The following is a 22,397-nucleotide window of genomic DNA, read 5'->3' as shown; positions in this document are numbered from 1 at the left end:
TGGCCTGGACAAAAATGATGGTACCCTTAACTTAATATATTGTTGCACAACCTTTTGAGGCAATCACTGCAAACAAGCGATTTCTGTAACTCTCAATGAGACTTCTGCACCTGTCGACAGGTATGTTGGCCCACTCCTCGTGAGCAAACTGCTCCAGCTGTCTCAGGTTTGAAGGGTGCCTTCTCCAGACTGCATGTTTCAGCTCCTTCCACAGATGTTCAATAGGATTTAGATCAGGGCTCATAGAAGGCCACTTCAGAATAGTCCAATGTTTTGTTCTTAGCCATTCTTGGGTGTTTTTAGCTGTGTTTTGGGTCATTATCCTGTTGGAGGACCCATGACCTGCAACTGAAACCAAGCTTTCTGACACTGGGCAGCACATTTCGCTCCAGAATGCCTTGATAGTCTTGAGATTTCATTGCACCCTGCACAGATTCAAGACACCCTGTGCCAGATGCAACAAAGCAGCCCCATAACATAACCGAGCCTCCTCCATGTTTCACATTAGGTACAGTGTTCTTTTCTTTGGATGCTTCATTTTTGCGTCTGTGAACATAGAGCTGATGTGACTTGCCAAAAAGCTCCAGTTTTGTCTCATCTGTCCAAAGGACATTCTCCCAGAAGCTTTGTGGCTTGTCAATATGCATTTTGGCAAATTCCAGTCTCACTTTTTTATGATTTGGTGTCCTCCTGGGTCGTCTTCCATTAAGTCCACTTTGGCTCAAACAGTGACGGATGGTGCGATCTGACACTGATGTACCTTGACCTTGGAGTTCACCTCTAATCTCTTTGGAAGTTATTCTGGGCTCTTTGGTTACCATTCGTATTATCCGTCTCTTCAATATGTCATCAATTTTCCTCTTGCGGCCACGTCCAGGGAGGTTGGCTACAGTCCCGTGGACCTTAAACTTCTGAATAATATGTGCAGCTGTAGTCACAGGAACATCAGGCTGCTTGGAGATGGTCTTATAGCCTTTACCTTTAACATGAAGGTCTATAATGTTCTTTCTGATCTCCCGAGACAACTCTCTCCTTAGCTTTCTGTGGTCCATGTTCAGTGTGGTACACACCATGATACCAAACAGCACAGTGACTACTTTTGACCCTTTAAATAGGCAGACTGACTGATTACAAGTTTGAAGATACCTGTGATGTTATTTACAGGACACACCTTAGTTTAATATGTCCCTATGGTCACATTATTTTACATCTTTTCTAGGGGTACCATCATTTTTGTCCTGGCCAGTTTCATTAGTTTGTTTTTTAAAATGATTCTGTTGAACCACAATTCAAAAACAATATCTGATTTTCATTAGTTCATTTTCGGTAAATTTTTATTTATTATTACTTTTGTTAGTTTCAAGTTATTTTAGTGACCATTGTGGGTTTTTCTTTCTTTAACGGAAGGGTACCAACAATTTTGCCTACGTGTGTATGTATAACAGACACCCAGAAAGTAGATCGCTTCTGTTCCACGAGCAGCGTGGGAGGTAGATCAAGAACTATTCCATTATGCAGTTATACATTTATATTGCATCACACATGTTATTCTTCAGTTCTCTCTAGTAATTTATACTGTACTTATGTAATGCGTTTTCATAATGCCACTCTGACCAGAATAAATCTCCTTGAATTAAAAAGGTATAAATAGTTAGGAGCAGCCGTTATAATTATAGCTAGCCTCAGAGGAGCTACCAACTGTATAGTCTTTTCAAGGTACAACAACAACAAGCTAAAAGTGGTATAATAAACCTTGTTGTCTTCTGCTGAGCGCTGCCGCCGCCACCAGAGGACAAGCTCCTGTGATTATGTGTTGTGTGAAGAGAGAGACCTCCATATCTGAATCAATCTCATGCTCCGCCTGAGAGAGATTTCTCCATAATTTGATTCTGAGCCAGGATTGTATATATATATATATATATAAATATAAAAATAACACCGCAGGTCACAAATTGTTTGAATAATTTCTCTAATCATGCACATCATGAAACACCAGCAAGCATCAATCCACGGACAGCGCGTCCAACAGACGCATAAAATGTGGAATATGTTTCTGTTGGCGTTGATGATGAAATGGTGACGGGTGGAATTGGTCAGGATAAGACAATTAGACCTCAAGGCCGTACGTAGTATAGTGACACCTCAGAGTGCTCTTTAATCTTAATTCCAGCGCCTAAAGGTCACGTGTCTGACAGAGTAGGACGTTATTGATCTGTGTGACTAATTTATTTACTTTCATCTCCATCTCTCCGTGGCCATACATTGTTAGCAGGTTGACATGCTGTTTGAACCCCCCCCACTGACGGCGGTGTCCTTGTCGTGCTCCCTTTATAGGTCGATACCTGCGCCTGAAAGTGTTCCGCGAGGATCATGGCTCCTGGATGACCATGTTCTTCAGCGCCATCCTCTTCCTCTTCATCTTCTCACACATCTACAACCTTTTCCTGCTGATGGCTGGGAGCATGCAGTAAGCCATTCAATCTCTCTCTCTCTCTCTCTTTCTCTCTCTCTCTTACCTCATTCTCTGCTTCCCATCTGTAAGAGCCACTGTACGCTCCCCTTTGGCGTGGAGTGATTGATCTAAATGTCTCGCCTGAACAGAGACTCGATGGCAGTCTGATTAATCAGCCCAGACTTTAAATCACAGGTAGGAGCAGGCGAGGAGGGGGGAGGGGAGGTGATGGTTAATCCTGAAAGATCACCTTCAGCACCCACTACTTATTCTCCCATGATCTTGACTTATTTTTTTGACACATCTCTGGCCAAAAACCAAGATGTGTTAGCCATGCCTCTCTATCAGTTAATGCCTCTGTTGCTCCTGTTACCCCGGCGTTACCTGCTGAGAAACCGCAGCGCACTGCAGAGCTTGACACCCACACATCAAGTCCAGTGACAGGAATCCGTTTATGCATTTGCAATGTGTCCATCTAGAGGAAGGAAAACATGCCCTTGAAGCCAGGCAGCCAGATGCGAGGTTGCCACGAGGTGATTTACCATTTTGTGCGTTTGGTGCTGCAGCGTGGCAGGTGTCTGTTCAGGTACAAGCTGTCAGGAGGGAAGGCCAGCGCTGTAATGGGATCTGTCCATATAGAGCTGCTTTCCACATATAAACAACAAGCATCAACTATCCATACGGTGCAGGCAGATGAAGGCTATTAGCTTGCAGGCAAAGGTGTTGTGTTTTTCTACGGCCAGAGGGATGAGTTTGTATAATCAGCCCATCTGTCACTCCGACCACGGCGGTGACACCGGCATCCATCTTGTCCCTCCTCTCTCTGGTTGGCCGAGAAAAAAGGAAGCGAGCGGCTGAGCGGGAGAGCGGGGGGGCAGGCCCGCCGAGACGATGAATGTTGCTTGCTCAGAGAAAAGTTACATTTGCAGTCGCACTGAGTGCATCTGTCACAAAGAGGATTCCTGTTTTTACCGCCTCTCATTTCCGCCCTGAAATGTCGAGGAAAGAGGAGCGCCCTTTTTCTGAGCCTGTCGGTGCTTTGCTGTCAGGAGTGTGTCGCTAGATGACATTCGGATAATACTCGAGGAAAAATAATGACTTACTCAGACATCCTGAGAGACGTAATATATCATTTATATGATGTGATGTATAATTTATAACCATCTAACATGTGCAAGTCACTCTGCTCATATTAGCCGCATCACTTGTCCAGATATGAAAAGCAGCAGCCGGTTAAACAATTAAACCGACCGACACGCCACTAAAACTCATCCATGATCATTTGCTTTGTGTTGAGCAGCAGTTATTCAACGTTGTAAAGCTCTCCTCGCAAAGACAGATGGTGCTGTTGTAAAGCGAGTGAACTCCGCCGCCGCCAAGACACCTGGTCTTTTTCCTGTCCCAAACCCCTCCCCTCCCGTCCCTCCTTTCCCCCCGCTTGTTTTCTTTCTGCTCCAGTAGTGTGTCCACCGAGGACCCGGGCCCTGCCAAAAACCATTAGTGTTCACATCTCTGTTCAAGACCGACATGTAAGAGCAATGTTCACACTCTGCCAGGATGCCCCCTTTGGAAGACGGGCTCGCGCTAGCAATGAATGCAGCAGAAAAGGGAGGGCTGAGCTGAGAGGATGGGGGGAGTCCAGGGGGGAGCGGGAGAAGTGCTTCAGCCCTGATGATGCAGTGAAACTTAAGTCTTTTGATCTATGTCCAAACCCTATTTGCATCGGCCCCCCCACCACTTCCCTCCTTCACTATCCTCCGACGGATCCCATCGCCCCGCAGCGAGGCTGTTGTAGTTTTCTCTTTTGCCACAAGCACAAAGGAAAAGTACAATATCGCTTTGTGACTGCAGCTGTGGGAGTGAATGGTGTTTTTCCTTTTCATTTGTACTGAAAGAACAAGCCGCTGTGGGGTGTGATTACTGCCAAGGGTTTTTAAAGGGTAGGTATTTTGGGTGGGCATGGCTTTGACATCTAGCCATGATGGTGCACTGCAGGGGAGGCTCTTCTGGTGGCCAGACAGGGCGTCCCACACACACACACACACACACCAACCACATATTGTTCACGTCTCGCACCTTTGCTCAAGTTAGCTGGGACACGTATGTGTGTGTGTGGGATGGAGAGAGGTTGGAGGGAGGTGTGTGTGTGTGTGTGGGGGGGTTAGCGTCTGTCTCCCTGCTGTCTCCCTGACCCGATGCTGCATGCTGCCCGTGCCCTTCGCTCATTAATATGCTTTAATTTTCTATGACCTTTCAGTCGGTTTCTGAGCTTGATTTAATTAAAACCAGCGACGATACATCCGTGAGGAAAGAAGATAAACCGGCGCCATCAGGACTGTAAACAATCCAGCTGATAAGAGATTGTATATCTTCTTGGATGACAAGTATTTATTCATGATTACTCGTGTAAAATGGATTCATTATCTCGCAGATTTCTCAGACTGTGTAATCTCACACGCGTCCGACAGTGCCAATATTTAAACAGCCACTTCTAGGTCAACAGCTATCAAACCTGTTACCTGGCTCATATCATATCGGAGGGGGGGAATAAAAGCCGGTCCATTGTGGCGCCCTGGGAGCTGTAAGCCACACTTGTTACCAGACCCTCACATCTGGGCTATTTGCATTTTAATGTAACTGTCAGATTAGTGGGGGGGGCTGTTTGTGTGAAACCAGGGGAGTGTGACCGCCCAGGGAGTTTGATGGACTTCATGAATGTTTTGTCACGCCGCACAATCCCATTCCGCCATCTTACGGCGCCATTACCGGGCGAAATCAGCCCCTAATTAGATGGTGTTATTTAATTAAGACGGCCCAATGCGCGGCGTACACATTAATCACGACTAATTTAGAGAAAGGGGGTGGTAAAGTATGTGAAGGTGGAGGGAGGGAGGGAGTTAGTGATCTAATAGGGAGCTGGAGTGGGACAGTAAAGCTGTAAAAGGACTTCTATACTCTGGTACCCAGTAATGGGATGGATGGATGTCAGGATAGTGGGGGCGGAGGGAGGGTTGCAGCTAGTGGATGTCTTTGATGAGGAGCAGCGGAGGGGGGGGGGGGATGCATGTGGCATTTGACTGCAGTGATACCCTGAGCTGGATTAGACCCCGTCGTATGAGGGTATTATTTGTTGACTTTGTTTACCATGATCCTTTGCGCTGAGTGCATGCTAGTCCCCCCCGTCTGTCTGTCTGTTTGCTTGTCTGGCACTAAGCTGGGGGTAATACCACGGACAAGTGGATTTAAAAAGCTGAATGAATAGCATGTCGGGGTATGTAGATGCCTCCTGTTGCATGCAGTCACACATGGGACTGCAGAACAGCAGCATAGTTCAACAACGGGTTTTATGATCTTTACATAACGCTGAAATGTACGACTATAACAAGCTGTCTCTGTTAGTTTTAGATATAAATATACATATACAGATAGTGGAGGCTGAGTGTTGGCAAGAATCTGGCGATACGCTGTGTATCATGATACTATCAGGTTACCATTCAATATAATGCGATACTGTAAGCAAGGCCATATATTGTGATTTTTAAATCTAATTTTACAAAAACTGTCATAATCTAAAGAACACACAGCCATATGCATAACATTTTAGTAAAATAGTTTTTTATGCAATCAATTTCTCACAGTTGCTGTAACATCCAACATGATAGCACTATGTTGAGAGGACACATACACTGAGAGGATAAAGCATATCTTTGCTAATGAAATAGAGTATTGACTGAGTTCATCTTTGCATTTAAACTTTTAATTAAAAATGTATGCAGTGTTTGTAAGAATTGATATAGTACCACAAAACATAATATTCAATATTTTAAATATTTTCTTACACCCCTAAACGATAGTTATAGAGAGTGTTACATGTGATTACTTTTATTATTTTAGTTCTCAGCCAGTGACTCTGCCTCAGTCTGGAAAGGGCTGAGACAGATCACAAACTATAAGCCCAAACCGTCCCACTCCACGAATGACCTCCGACTGGCAAATGAGCTGAATGAGTTTACTGCAGATTTGACAGACGTAGTGACGGTCCTGGCTGCATCTCCTCTCCCCCCCGCCATCAGCCATCAGCCATCAGCAATCAACACAAGCACCCCCCCAGCTTTCTCCACAAGCACCCAGCCTGTGCACACCCCTCCCCCCCTTCACACCTCTGTCCATCCAAGAGGAGGAAGTCAACAGGCTCTTCAAAGGACAAAACCCCCGCAAAGCAGCCGGCCCAGACTCTGTCTCACCTGCAACCCTGAAACACTGTGCAGACCAGTTGTCTCCAGTGTTTACAGGGATTTTCAACACCTCCCTGGAAAACTGCAGGGTGCCGTCCTGCTTCAAAGCCTCCACCATCATCCCGGTCCCCAAGAAGCCAAGGATCACAGGTCTTCAGGACTACAGACCCGTCGCTCTGACCTCTGTGATAATGAAGACCTTTGAACGACTTGTGCTCCAACACCTAAAGACAATAACCAACCCCCTGCTGGACCCACTGCAGTTCGCCTACAGACCTAACAGATCTGTAGACGACGCAGTAAATTTAGCCCTTCATTACATTCTCCAGCATCTGGACTCCCCTGGCTCCTATGCCAGGATCCCGTTTGTGGACTTCAGTTCCGCAGTCAACACCATCAGCCCAGCTCTGCTACAGGACAAGCTTTCCCTGCTGAGCGTGCCTGACTCCACCTGCAGGTGGATCACTGACTTTCTAACTGACAGGAGTCAGCACGTAAGGCTGGGGAAGCAAGTCTCCGACACCCAGACCATCAGCACCGGTGCCCCCCAAGGCTGCGTTCTCTCCCCACTGCTCTTCTCCCTGTACACCAACGGCTGCACCTCCAGACACCAATCTGTCAAGCTCCTTAAGTTTGCAGCCTCATCTCCGAGGGTGACGAGTCTGCCTACAGATGGGAGGTTGACCATCTGGCATCCTGGTGCAGCCAGAACCACATGGAGCTGAACGCTCTAGACAGTGGAGATGGCAGTGGACTTCAGGAGGAACTCAGCCCCGCTCCCCCCCCTCATCCTGCGCGGCTCCCCAGTTAACACGGTGGAGTCGTTCCGTTTCCTGGGCACGACCATCGCCCAGGACCTCAAGTGGGAGCTAAACATCAGCTCCCTCACCAGTAAGGCCCAGCAGAGGATGTACTTCCTGAGGCAGTTGAAGAAATTCAACCTGCCACAGACCATGATGGTGCACTTTTACTCGGCCATCATCGAGTCCATCCTCACCTCCTCCATCACCGTCTGGTTCGCCGCTGCCACCGCCAGGGACAAGGCCAGGCTGCAGCGGGTCATCCGTGCTGCAGAAAGGGCGATCGGCTGCAACCTTCCCTCCCTCCAGGAGCTGTACACCTCCAGGACCTTAAGGAGGGTAGAGAAGATTGTGGCCGACCCCTCCCATCCTGGACACCATCTTTTTCAGACTCTGCCATCTGGCAGGAGGTTAAGGTCCATCAGGACCAAAACCTCACGTCACAAAAACAGTTTCTTCCCCATGGCAGTGGGGCTCTCCAACAGCCCATCCGCCCCCCTGTGACTGTCTCTCCCTCACACACACACTACTGCCCCCCCCGCCGACACTGACTCTCCCCCCTCTCTCAATATTTGCACTATCTTTATATCATGTTTATAGCTTATTTGTAATTTGTAAATTGTACATTTTTATTATTTTATTCTAACGTTTTTATCTATTCTTTTGTTATTATACAGTTTGTCTCGCACCAATAATGCCAAAGAAAATTCCTAGTGTATACCTCTTACACCTGGCAATAAACACCATTCTGATTCTGATTCTGATTCTGATTAAGTAGTGTGAGTTTAAGGGATTTACAACTTGAAATGCAGTAATTACTTCACTACTACTAAACCCATTAATGCTCAGTTAGTCAACGTTTGGATGCCGGTTTGTTCGCTGTCTTACCGAGAGTTGATATTGTTTGTTAGTCTCTGTGTGTTCAGCGGACTCGTCCAGGATGTGCTCGCTCGTTTAGCTCGTTGCAGGAGTTTGAGGTGTGACCAGACAAGTTTCTTAGTTTCTCAGACCACAGTTCAACTGCTGGTTTGTGTGTTTTAAAAATACTCTGACACACAAATTGTAAAAAAAAAAAACAACAACAAAAAAAACAGTTTTGCAGAAAATACATAACAGATAATTTGTTATTACTGGATATATTGTTTATTAAATTGAAAGACCTGGATTAATCAACATATTTTCCTTTTTATGTGATGTCGGGGAATAAAGGCTAATGAGATTAGACCTTAAAAGATTTGTCGAATGACAAAAAAAATTATCTGCAATCATTTATTAAGCCCCAAATTCTCTGGTTCATGCTACTCAGTTGTTAACGTATCCTCATACAACGGTTTGTAAGGTATCTTACGAAAAGTAACCGTCCTCTTTCGTGCTTTTTCCTACGAATGTCCAGCAACACGTGTTCATTTCTGATTGTTACAGTCATTTCAAAATAAACTTCCATCTTCACAGGAAACAACTTGATTAGGTTTAGGCAACAAAACTACTTAGTTACTTCGTTAGGAAAAGATTGTGGTTTGAAAAAATAAAAATTTCTGACATTTTGTCGACCAAAAGTTGAATCATTCAAATCAGGAAAATAACTGTTTAATCTATTAAATTAAATAATGAATAAATCTATAAATAAAATAATCATTTGTTGCAGCCGTAAATGAAATAATGTGTAGGAATTTCAATATATTAAGTGAACTTTTCTTGTCATAATATTTGGGACAACAGCTAAACACCATGCTGGACATGGTCAGAAACAGCTTTACTGTTAAGACTTGATACAGAAACGTGTTGCCGTTTGTAAATCACAGTTTAAATCCATTGATCCTTCTTTGCCTTCCTCACTCTGCTCTCTCATACTTTCACACACCCACAGCTACTTTCTAAGCATATCTGCTGCGTCTTTCTCACTCCTACACATGCACATTACGCCGGCGTCTCGTATATGACTCATTACGTATTTAACGGGTAGTTAGTTCGTAGTAAAGCTTTCCCTCCAAACTCATTTTCTCGTCTCTCAGTCGGTTTCAGAGGTATTCTGGGTGCTGTATGAGGGGGTGAATTATATTATCCTGCTGTTTTCTGGGACAGCGGGGGGGGGGCGGAGCTCAGGTCCTCCTCGTACCTCACTGTCACGTAAAGAGGAACAGCCGCACTGTAAACAATAAACATCGTAACCTTGACGGCGGTGTGCATCCACTGGGAATACACCATACGTGTTATATTATAGATGAATATAAGTGTGCGTATGTGTAGACGGAAGGTGGGGAGGGGTGTTGTAGCAGGACAGATGGATTGTCCGTGCATGTGTGAATGTTTGTGTGTAACGCCACACAGCCACATTCCTTATGTTTCACCACAGCTATTAATATCTGATGATATCTAAAGATTCACGTTTTCTTACCAGGGGTCTATAATGACGGAATTTTTTATGCCTGTTGTTGATTTTTTAGGTATAAAAGATTAATTATTATTATTATTATTATTATTATTATAATTATTACTTTAAAACTAAAAATACATCACATATTGTATTCACATTTAGAATACATCGGGTTTTCTGAAAAATGGCATTGTAACATAACTGAAAACAGACTTAGGAGATGCACAGTTTTCACAGGACATGATAATATGTGTAAAGATGAAGACACCCTTTAAATGAGTACTTTTACTTTTGTCGATCATATTCAGGATGTGATGTTTACATGAAATCTATATTCATGTTTACATGATTCTAATATCCATGTTTCTGATCATCTGCACACGTCAATGCAGATGTGTCTTTGATTCCTCCTTCTAATCTCCAGACTTTTACTTTTATTTCAGCATGTAGACATTACTTTGCTAATCATCATATATTTTTGTCTTTACTGACTAACTGCTACATACCGTATATAAAGAAAGCACCTGCAAACACTGTACGGAGTTCTCCAGCTAGAATATTCAGATTTATGAAACCAGAATATGGTGTTTACATGTGCAAAACATAACCAGGATACTTTAAAAAAAAAACTAAAGAAAAAGTAATTATGTCCATCGGTAGCAAAGGAGGAAGTCAGGTGACGTTATCATAGAGCAACAAATTCAGCAGAGGAAGGAGGTCGGAGTTCAAGGGATCAAATGTTCATTTCCCGTTTCCTCCCGTCAATCAATGTCGGTTTGTATAAACCACAACCACGATTGTTCCCTAACCTTAACCAAGTGATTATTATTGTAACCATGACGACGACGGTCCCCTAACCTTAACTAAGTAAGGGATAATGTACAGCGAGCTGGCCAGCTTGCATCGCCCTGAAGGGGTTTATTTCACAATAATGACCCGCAAGCTGTACATTATCCCGCTTATCCACTTATTACACAGATACTAACTGAAGAAATCAATGATTTGACACAAAAACGGTCCTTCAGAGTCCGACATCAAAACTGCATCCATAGAAACAGTGTTATACAAGAAATAACAGACCATAATATAGTATAGAATAGAATAGAATAGAAAGCTTTATTGTCATTGTATTAAATACAACGAGATTCACAGTGTCCACTTCTGGTCAGTGCTTTAAAACAAATACTTGACATGCCTAAACGACGCAGATAAAACATATAACAGGTAAAACACACACAGTTATAAAGCAATATAAAACAGGTAAAGTAGATGTAATAAATAAATATAAACAGAAGTGTTACACTAGAGTATAAAATATAAAAATAGATGTAATGTAAACAGAGGTAATTGCACTTGTAAAATAGGTAGGGTAGATGTAATAAATAAAATATAAACAGGTTGCACTTGAGGTGTATATTGCAGCAAGGATATATTATATAGGTATGCCGTAATCGACCAATCAGAATTGAGTAATAAGTAGTAACATTAACCCAAACCAGGATGTTTCCCTTAACACAACCAAGTCATTTTTTTTGCCTAAACCAAACCGTAACCATTGTCACATCATAAAACAGATATTTATTTTTCAACCGTGATTTGTGACGGTTTTGAAACCAAATAATGTAATCCTGATCGGGGTGTCAGATCAGAAAACGCCTCCATGTGTCGTTCTGAAACGACGTATATTGTTGGACTTGGTGGGGATACTAGTCAATACAAGATACTAGTAGTCAATGTAAAGGTACATGGAGACCTGGTTCTGGACCCTTCTGTCCTAATCCAAAGCTGATAGTGGGACTGGAGGGCCCTGATACAGGGCTGTCCAGGATATTGCCCGATGGTGTTCACTCCTATAGTCCTGAGCCAGGGGAATGATAAGGGCTAAAGGACTCAATCTCCAGCCAGTGCAATACAATACGTGTGCTCATTCTGTGCCGAGTGATGAATTGAGATTGGAGTTTTAAGTTGCCTTGGGAGATGCTATAGTGATAGCGTGTATTGACAGCTTTATGCTCCCTGGTAACTACTGCTGCTCAGCGTTGTATATACACTAAATGCAACGTTATGTACCGCTGTGCACGGGGAGCGGGGGGGCAGGTAATGCATTTCAATGTGGAGCCGGCCAAGGTCGCAATTTAATGTTCTGAACGAGTCCAGCCTTTACAGGGCAGAAGAGGTCACTTAGTTGCCACGGTCACTAAATCACCGGCTGTCTGACGGAGAAAACAAGTTTATATAAAACCCTGCTGAAGGCTCATACGTCCAAGTGGACAGTGGAAAAAAAAAATTAATGTAAATCAAGAGTATTGATGACTCAGAGGAGAGAAAGCTCTCTCTCAGCATGCTGTTTTATAAGCTTAATTACCCAGAATCCCACGGGCTTTGGCCATCCTTGAGTTGAGAATGTAGATAAAAAAATTAAACCATAAACTTTTAGCTTTAAATTGATGTGTATATATGGAGCAGTAGAAAGTGTTTGGTTTATAGCAAAGCATGACATTGAAAGTGTTTTTGGCACGGTGCTGCAGCGTGGGGGAAAGCTGTTGGGGGGGGATGCTTTTATAGGTTCAGATGTATTTAAAACTTATTTACAATCCATTACTAAGAGTCCTCCGTCAAGGTGAAGCTGCACTTCACAGTATACTTCCACATTTAAAGGAGTAATCTACCGCATTTACATATTATAGAGTATAATATCTATAAACAGCAAATTCATCACAAACAATTTTAATAATACCCATTTGAGCCTCTTATAAAGTGCTAAAAATGCCAAATATCGGCATCTCAAATATGAGGATTTGCAGCTTTTCTGTGATTTATAACAATCTTTAATTGAATTATAGCTGGAACAGTTAATCAATTAATCGATAAGTGGATTAACGGGACATTAATTGGCACTTATTTTGATGACAGACTAACCGTTTTAGTCACCCTTTAAAGGTCCCATATTGTAAAAAGTGAGATTTTCATGTCTTTTATATTATAAAGCAGGTTTAAGTGCTTTATTAATACTGTTAAACTATCAAAACGCTCAATATATGGAGAAATACACACACAGCCAGTATTCAGAAATTGTGCGTTTAAACAAGCCGTTAGGATTTTTGTCCATTTGTGATTTAGACCATTACACGGTTTTAAACATTCTAAATGTGTCCAAGTTTATTTCCTGTTGCAGTGGATGTGAATAACATCAGCTGACAGGAAGTAAACATGGACCCAAACTGTTGCCTAGCAACACAGTTCCATTGCAATTCCATTGAAATGCACTAAAACGGAGTGTTTCAGACAGAGGGTGAATACAGGTATATTCAGACACAGTATGAGGAAAATAAAGAGGTTTTTTTTAACATTACTGTATGTAAACATGTTCTAGTAGAAACACTAAATACAAGTATGAACCTGAGAATGAGCACGATATGGGACCTTAAAATAAAAATGGCAAAAACGTGGAGCTTTCTCTTCGTCATATGTTATATTAAACTGTTTTGTACTGTAAGTGACGCAAAACAAGCATTTTCAATACATCACCCTTTTTCTCCGGGATTATATGACGGGTATTTTTCTGACATTTTCTATTGGATGGATAAATCAAGAAAATAATCTTTGGACTGTTAGTCTGTCAAAATGATTGGAAGACACCACCATGGGGCTTTGGGAAATTTTAATTGGGCTTTTTTTCCCCTCCATTTTCTAATGAACCAACAGATTCATCAATACTGAGAGTAATCATTAGTTGCTGCACCTTATTAAAAAGCTCTGATTAGAACTGTGTGCTCCAATACAATACTATTGAATTACTGCCTGGTCTATCAAAACTTAATTTAAAACAATATTCAACTTGTACGTAATTATAAAAAAAACAATCTGGTGCACAGTAGGTGTTGCGTTCGTATGATGAAAACAGCACCAGTTTGACTGGAGTGAATATAGATGGAAGATTATGATGTGAACATGTGCAGCGTGTTCGCTGAGCAGACAAAGAAAAGAGGAGTACCATCAGAAACTCTCAGAGCTTTATCGAACTAAAAAGGAAGGAGTGTCGGTCTGTAATGTATCTCGACAACCGCTCATCCCATCGACTTCACACTTGGCGGGTGTGTTGCTAAGGACCCAAGGACGCACATTGTCTCCTTGAGATCTTCGGGACATTATTTAATAGAGCTGCAAAGATTAATCAATTAGTTGTCTACTATTGAAATAATCACCAATTATCTTAAAAAATCAATCGGTTTGAGTCATTTTTTAAGAAAAAAAATGTTTCTTAAATGTGAATATTTTCTGGTTTCTTTCCTCCTCTATGACAGTAAACTGAATATCTTTGAGTTGTGGAAAAAACAAGACATTTGAAGACGTCATCTTGAGCTTTTGGGAAACCCTGATTGACATTTAGCACCATTTTCAAACATTTTATAAACCAAACAAGTAATCGATTAATCAAGAAAATAATCAACAGATTAATCAACAATGAAAGTAATCATTAGTTGCAGCCCTAATGCGTTATGTACACACTGTGTAGTGCATTGAGAGGGGGACCCCTATTAACTGTTACACCATCTAACAGCATGCTGGTTACAGCCATGGATGTATGAAGAGACCTGGATCCAGCGGTGGAGGCGGGGCTTCGGTCATTCCTATGAGAGTTGCTCAGTGGAGCATGAAGCCTAAATGGCTCGACTTCCATCTGGAAAAGTACCCAGATCTTGGCGGAGTAGCGTCCGCTCGGTCACATGACTCGGTCACGGGGTCCCAACGTCACGCCGTCGTCAAGGCTTGCTCTCCTGCCTCCGTCTGGGTCTCATTCACATGAACGGAGGAAGGGAAATAACTCTGGATTCGGCTATTAGTGCATTTTACGACTTTAAAAACGTATGTTTTTTTAAATAAGGGGTATTAGAGTGTTCGTACTGGGGAGTTGATTCACCTAAAAAGAAGATTATCCGCTGAGTTACAGACGTCTCTTTCCCAATGTAAGTCTATGGGAAAAAGTCTTTTTGGGCCCAATGGCATCACGTGACGGACACGGAAGTTGTAGTATCGCCGTTTGGCCGCTACGAAAGTCCGGATCGACGTCCGGCGCTCTTCCTGGGGGGCTTGGTTACAGCTTGCTCTCTGTTGATGTTCGAGTGAGCTCTATGTGACGCGTATAATCAGCGTTGCTAGGGGATGCCACTATGTCACGGCCGGTGTCTTGCTGAAGACCCAAGGAAGCGCAGTGTCGATTATGAAGTTTGGATGAGCAGTTCTCCAGAAACACCAGAGGCCAAACAATCCCTTCTGGACACTATAGGCACGTTTGGAACGGGCACTGCACTCGTCCAAATAAAGTACATTGAGAGATATATGACTTCTTGTCCCTCAAGATAATTAAAGCAAAATAAAACTGCAGATGAACACCTGAATGCAACAGTTAAAATGGGCTTCCTCGCTGGTTAATGTCACACAGGGGTGACGTCCAAACTCTATAACTCTTTACCCTCTGTGGCGCAAAAATTGTAATTTCTCGCATGTGATGGAACAAGACTTTTGAAAGGCATTGACATGTCCTTGAATATTTTGTCTGAACAAGTGTGGGAAACCTGATAACATTCCACAGAGGGTCAAAAGCTGGCTGAGCCGGCCTCGCTGGCACCGACACCGCCACTGGCTCTGCGATTAAGCCACGGGAGCCATTTTGGGGCCGATTATTCATGGTGCTACTGTACTGATGTTCCACTACACTGAATTCTCTCATTAGGTCATCCGGCTCTAAAGGCCATTAAATTTTCAGTCAGCATGAATAAGTCAGAGAGTTCTGCCTCTGATCATGCAGTGCGAAGAGTCCCCAAACTCATCATAGGTGCTCTGCAAAAAAATAAAAAACCCCTCTCTTTCAGCACAGGGGTAACATTTGCTCAATTAAATATGTGATAAGGGCAGGGGTTGGCGGAGGGGTTTTTAGATTTAAAGCCTAGCATGTGGTGCCAGACAGCATTTCCAGAAGTATCGATCAGAATTTCGCTGCGGGTAAATGACTCCCAACGGGATCTCCTTGGTAACTGGAGCGGTGCCAAGCCGCTGGATGTCTAACTGACTTAAGGCAGATATAAATCGGCCATTCCAATCAAGGCTGTTTTATTTGCGGGCTTGAGCGAGGCAATACGTCACCCGCGGTGATGCACGTTTTCCGTCAATAAAATCCTGTCAAATCTGTTAAATGCACGCCGCATTGACGACGTTTGATTTATAATGTTTCCTCGCAAAGGAGGAGTATTTCTCACACGCAATAGCAGTGAACAGGTATAAATGGCATTTTGGGTCACTGGCTTGCCACACTTATTCATCATTCGTCGTGTATCGCCTGTGAGCATTTATCATGGTCTAATATGAGAAAGCACAAGCAATTAACATTAATTAAAAATGAACACCTATTAAAGCTGCTACATTAGCTAATAGCTTAAAAGGATTAACTCTCCGTTGCTTTTCAAGAGATTGTTTAGTCCGTCTGACTCATTTATAAAGTGAACAGCACGCCAAATAGAACTCTTAATGCAATCAGCTAAAAGAAATGAACCATCATATATAGAGAGAGGGAGGAAATGAACTGCACGCCAGCAAGGTTGTATAGGCGAGCTTTTTTCCAGAGCCCTCTGTGCAATAGAAAACATTTTTATTGGTGTTCGCTGGCGGCCAGAAAATGACCGGGGGAAAACAAAGACGAATGGAGCCATTGACTTCAAATACGACCCCTTGAAAGCGCAGCCAGAGCCCTATCCATCGCCATCTATTATATTCATGAGTGTGACCTGTGGGGGGTGAGATAGGGCTTGAGGGGGGAGGTGATGGGTGCCCACCTGCTCCACTCAGCCTCTAAGACACCGCCTGCCAGGAGATCAAACAGGCCTCCTCGCTCCCCTCTGTTCTCCACCGGCACAGGTCCCATATAGGAGGCGACTGACCCACTTTCCCTCCCTCCCTCCCTCCCTCCCTGCGCTATTACCTGGAGAAAATAGAGTGATGTGTGTGTTAGGTGGGTGGGTTTGCGGCGCTGAACAAAAGCTTCTCATCTTCACTTACTGTACAGAGATGAAGGCGTAAACTAGGACTCCAAAAGAAAGCATGTCATCTCTTATCAGATGCTATTGCATGTGAGATTGTTTCTCTAATAGCGCGTCTTGACCCAGTCTGTGCTTTGCTTCTATGCTGCTGTGGTTGATGTTAACTGAGCTCACTCAGATCTATTGCATTAATAGGAGGGAGGTGGGATGGAGGGGGGGGGTCTCTTTGGGATGGCAGTGTTGATTTGAAATCAACTCGACATGAGACAAATTTGCCAAACAAATGGATAATTTGCCCAACACCGCAGGACCAAATGGAAGCGGTGATAGTGCATAAATTCCAGCGCGCTGGTGTAAATTGTTTACAATCCTCGGGGCTTTATGGAAGGTAGAGCCATCGCTCATTGTTTTCACAGGATCAGATTGATATTGATCGACCCTGACAGCTAGCATCATGATACTTAGCGGCAGTGACCGGTTTCTCTCTGTTCGCCCCGGCCTGCACCGGCTCTCCCTCTGTGGGCTCTCTCTTTGTTGAAGCCGTGTTGCCGCCTTCCCTTTCTGCCTCCTTTTACTGCCCTCATGACATATACTTCATTTTTTATGTCCTGTGTTTCACTCTTGGTCTTCTGTCCTCGCAGGCCTCACATGGTGACGGACTCCATGGGCATCAGGAATGAGAGCTTCATGAAGATCGCTGCGGTGGGGACGTGGATGGGAGACTTTGTCACTGCGTGGATGGTGAGATATCCTAAACATTAGATACGTTTGCATATATGAAAGGAAAGATTTCATTTTATTAAAATGTACATAAAATAATCTTTTTAGCCATGATAGCAGCGTGGTTTGGTAACATGCAGATAGTCATGGTCCCCAGAAGATGATGAAGATGGTGATCTCCTAATTTATCAGCCAGTTCCAGCAGGTCATAATTTCCACTTGTCCAAAACTTAAATTTATTACAAGACAACTCTTAATATATTTATTATTATATAGATATAATATTATACATTAATATATCAAATCATTTAATAAACTATATTCCAAATACCAGCAGCTGTTTTGGAGATGAATGCTCGTGTTAAAGACGCCAAGTGCTCAAATGTTAACTGTTGTTTCAGTTGACTATTTTCTGTAGGCCTATCGAGGTTTGACATTCACCCCGAGCTAAATGTTAGCATGTCAACTTGCCAAATTTGCCTGATATCAGACAGAATTGCATCCTAACTAGTGCTGTCAATCGATTAAAATATTTAAGCGTGATTAATCGCATGATTGTCCATAGTTAATCAAGATTAATCACAAGTTAATCACACATTTCTTTATCTGTTCAAAATGTACCTTTTGTATTTAATCCTCTTATCAACATGGTAGTGGACAAATATGCTGCTTTATGCAAATATATGTATATATTTATTATTGGAAATCAATTAACAACACAAAACAATGACAGATATTGTCAGAAACCCTCACAGGTACTGCATTTAGCATAAAACAATATGCTCCAATCATAACATGGCAAACTGCAGCCCAACAGGCAACAACAGCTGTCAGTGTGTCAGTGTGCTGACTTGACTATGACTTGCCCCAAACTGCATGTGATTATCATAAAGGGGAGACTCGTGGGTACCCATAGAACCCATTTACATTCACTGATCTGGAGGTCAGAGGTCAAGGGACCCCTTTGAAAATGGACATGACAGTTTTTTCCTCGCCAAAATTTAGCATAAGTTTGGAGCTTTATTTAGTCTCCTTTGCGACAAGTTAGTATGACATGGTTGGTACTGATGGATTCATTAGGTTTTCTAGTTTCACATGATATCAGAATCTTTGAGTAACAAATTTGTGTTAATGTGTTGTTATCGCATTAACTTTGACAGTCCTAATGCTAACATTATAAAAGTGTCATGCAAAACATCTGTGTTGACATCCAGTAACATTTGTCATACCAATACCTATTAGCTCGCTGCAGGCATGTTAAAATGCCAATGTTAGGACTTAAGCTTGCTAATTTTATGTTCACAATTGTATTTTTTAGCATTCATCTCAAAGCACAGCGGTGGCTGATGAAGTACAGCTCGTGATGTGTACATGTCTCATTGGATTTACCATGATTACCAGTTTCTTTTAAATAGCGTTAAAGTAAACAACCAAATCATAACCACGATAATTCTGAATTTTTTCTGCAAAGCTCCAATATATCCAGTTTGGTGCCTAATAATGTGGAAGTGCCTGAAAAAGCAAACAAACGTGGATGTCTCACATCAGCCAAAGCCTGTTTTTCAAGGTAGTGAAAAACAAATTTAGTGGATATGATGCCGTATTGTCCATGCACCGAATTTAACCCTCAAAGAACCGACTCTGCAACCATACAACCGTCTTGAGTTGTCCGATGGGATGCATACCATCCATCCCACACGACGGGATCGGAGCATTATGCTGATGAAAGTTAAGTCACGTCCGACAATGCAGAGCCAAGTCTGAGAGGATAAATTGGGAGATACCCTTTAAGGGCCAAAGTATAATGGAGACACCGTTTTGAATTAGCTAATTATGAACACCTGGCTTCGTCAGCTCAGACCAAACTACAGATTCTTTACCCAACCGTTTTCTTTTCTTGTGTGTAAGCGTTTACAGCAGCGGTCAGCAACCTGCGTCTCTTCAGCCCCTCTCCAGTGGCTCCCTGTGGATTTATAAAAATGGAAATGAATAACTGTTTTTTGTTTCCACTTCCATTTTTATTTATCTTTGTTGTAGGTCTATGGTACGACGGTACGACGGAGTATAAAAAAAAAAAAATCTGAGATTTAGAGAATAAAATCAGAATATTACGAGAAAATAAGTCATAATATTATGAAAATAAAGTAATAATATTATAAAGTAGTAATTTTACGTGTTATTTTCTTTTTTTATCGTAATGTTATGACTTTATTCTGGAAATCTCAGATGTTTTTTTCCTCAATGTGGCTCTAATACTCCGTCGTAAATTTGCACTTTGGCCTTCACTGCATTAGACTTATATACTATATACTTAAACTATAAACTGTGTTACCTTCATCACAATGATCAGATGTTTTGTGGCTCCAGACAGATTTATATTCATTTTTTTTGCCTAAAATGGCTCTTTTGATAGTAAAGGATGCTGACCCCTGGTTTACAGCCTTAAGGCCGGAAGTGTGGCTACGTTTAGCCACGTTTTCAGATCACAATTAATGTAATAACTATGCTAATACATCATATAGAAGATACACGGTGCAGCCATCCTTCACACACTCCTCTAATTTCTAGGTCAGGTGTATATATCCTCTCTACTGTTATAAGGTACCTCTGTGCCGGTCCGGCTCAATCTGCTACCAAATCCTCAGAGTAACACGCAGTTTGATCTAAGAAGGGTCAGAGGAAACAATGAATGCACAGGGAGGAGACGGGAGTACGCTGGAGGAGAAACCTACCTCTGTTCATTTGTCAACATAAAGAGAGGAGGAGAGCTCCAGCGGGAAGTGGACTACCTGTGGTGGGAGGAGTGGGGCTCTGGCACTGGCGTGCACACAGCTGAGACAAGCTTGACAAGCTCCCTCACCGGTCACATTAGTATTCTACAGTACATACTGCAGAGAAGGAGAGGAGAGGGGGAGGAGGAGGAGGAAGGTAAGGAGTGAGAAACAGAGGTGAAGGGGAAAGGGAAATGTAGAAGTCTGGTCAGAAGGGAGACGGGGGGGGGGGAAGCAGCGAGTGAGAAGGTGAATCGGGGAGACAGGTGTGTGTGTGTGTGTGTGTGTGTGTGTGTGTGTGTGTGTGTGCGTGTGCGTGTGCGTGTGTGTGTGTGTGAGAGATAGAAAGTTGGGCCAAGGCAAAGTGCTGATTCCAGAAATTACTCACAAGGTTTTTTTTACATTCGATTAATTCAACAAGGCACTTTGAAGATGACCTCTGTGTCTCCTCCGCCTTGCAGATTTGCAGTGTGTCTTCTCTAGATGAGTGAACAGGAAGTGTCTGTTTTTGCAACGCTGCGACGACAGAAACATCTCACACACACACATCGCCTCGTTCAAATCCCCTTTTTCCAACACGAGCTACGGTATCTGCAGCGAGGCGCTTTATTGACGAACTGACCTTGCCCCTGCATCGGCTCCACTCCAAGAATATAGTGGGACGTTTTATAGAACACTCTGATACATCTCTGTATCCATGTCAGAACATCTACTGTTTATCATTAGTAATGACAACTGAGTGAAAACATCATCACCGACTGATACAGGCAGTGGAACGACACAACATTAATAATGAACGTCGATATGTATTGAAGGTTATCACAGACTCATTAGTGTTTAATCACAGATGAAGTGTTATTCAATATCAATTATTCAGTATTTGAATATAAATAGTCACATGTGTGTTTATAACCTGTGCCATTCTGAATTATTCATAATTTATCATATGTATAATTTAAAACTAAGTATAATTAAAATGGATTGGTGAGCAGCAGGTGGATTCATTAATTCCAGCAGGTGAACACTGTCACTACATGATCAACACCATCACTCCTGTGTGTGATTGTTGAACGTAATTCCAGAAACTATGCGTGCTGATATACTCTAACAGACTTTCCGCTAGATTTTGGGACCTGGTTTCAGGGATTAGCTCCTGCTCTAACGAGGCAGAACGAGGCCTGGCTCACAGTCGGCATTCCAGTTGGATTCCAGGTGTTGGATGGGGTTGAGGTCAGGACTGTGCACGGCAGGCCGGTCAACTTCTCCCGCAACAAACTTGGAAAACTTTTTTGTTGTTGTTTTTGTTTGTTTGCACCTTGTATTGTGCATAGCCATGTTGAAACAGGAAATAGCCTCACAAGTACACTACTGTCTAAAATATCATTGTATGCTGTAGCTTTAAAGGGACTCTATGTAAGAATCAGAAATGTCTTGTTAACAGCGACACCTGGGGCCGTTAAGTCAACTAAAGTCAGCGTCCTGTTGCTGGCGCTTGTGCTCGCTCTACATAGACATGAAGGAGCATCGCTCAACACAGTGAGGAGACACACGTCAGCTAAAAGCACAATATCACTCTATATTTCAGCTGCTTGGCAGTAATGTTAGCTGACCAGACCAAGGTCTCTCCATGAATCAATGCTGATCCTAGTGTTGGCTTTTCCTGCCTCAGCCTCCCGACCGCGGCCGGAGACGCCGGAGTTTTGGTCGGAGACGATAACGTTTCTCTCTGCGGAGCCCCGTCACTTCACAAGACACGGGAAACCTCTGTTGGTCTGGAGGAGCTGCAGCAGTTATTTCTGCACAAACGTCCACTGAACATTCACTAGATATTCTCAGAGCTAAACTAACTCTTCTGCAGTGTGGAGTGAGCAGCATGCACGTGAGAGGTGGAGAGAGAGAGAGAGAGAAGGAGCACGGTGTGTGAGTGAAGGCAGGCAGAGGAGCAGAGGAGCAGAGTACAGCAGAGACTCCGGTCCTGGAGACCAAAGCTACGGTCTCCCCCGCGTCCTTC

General features: G+C 43.0%; 1 protein-coding gene across 3 annotated transcripts in view; it reads left to right on the top strand.

Moving 5' to 3' along the window:
• tmem117 (transmembrane protein 117) overlaps nt 1-22,397 on the top strand; it is a 64,884-nt gene that overhangs the window by 28,365 nt on the left and 14,122 nt on the right. For all 3 annotated transcript variants that reach the window (XM_074634224.1, XM_074634223.1, XM_074634222.1), the window contains 2 exons: nt 2,335-2,467; nt 17,537-17,636. In XM_074634224.1, the coding sequence (XP_074490325.1) occupies nt 2,335-2,467; nt 17,537-17,636 (233 nt within the window). The remainder of the gene's footprint in view (nt 1-2,334; nt 2,468-17,536; nt 17,637-22,397) is intronic.

Source organism: Sebastes fasciatus, chromosome 4 (genome assembly GCF_043250625.1).
Source record: "Sebastes fasciatus isolate fSebFas1 chromosome 4, fSebFas1.pri, whole genome shotgun sequence".
NCBI lineage: Eukaryota > Metazoa > Chordata > Actinopteri > Perciformes > Sebastidae > Sebastes > Sebastes fasciatus.
This window is presented reverse-complemented; position numbering and strand designations above follow the sequence as displayed.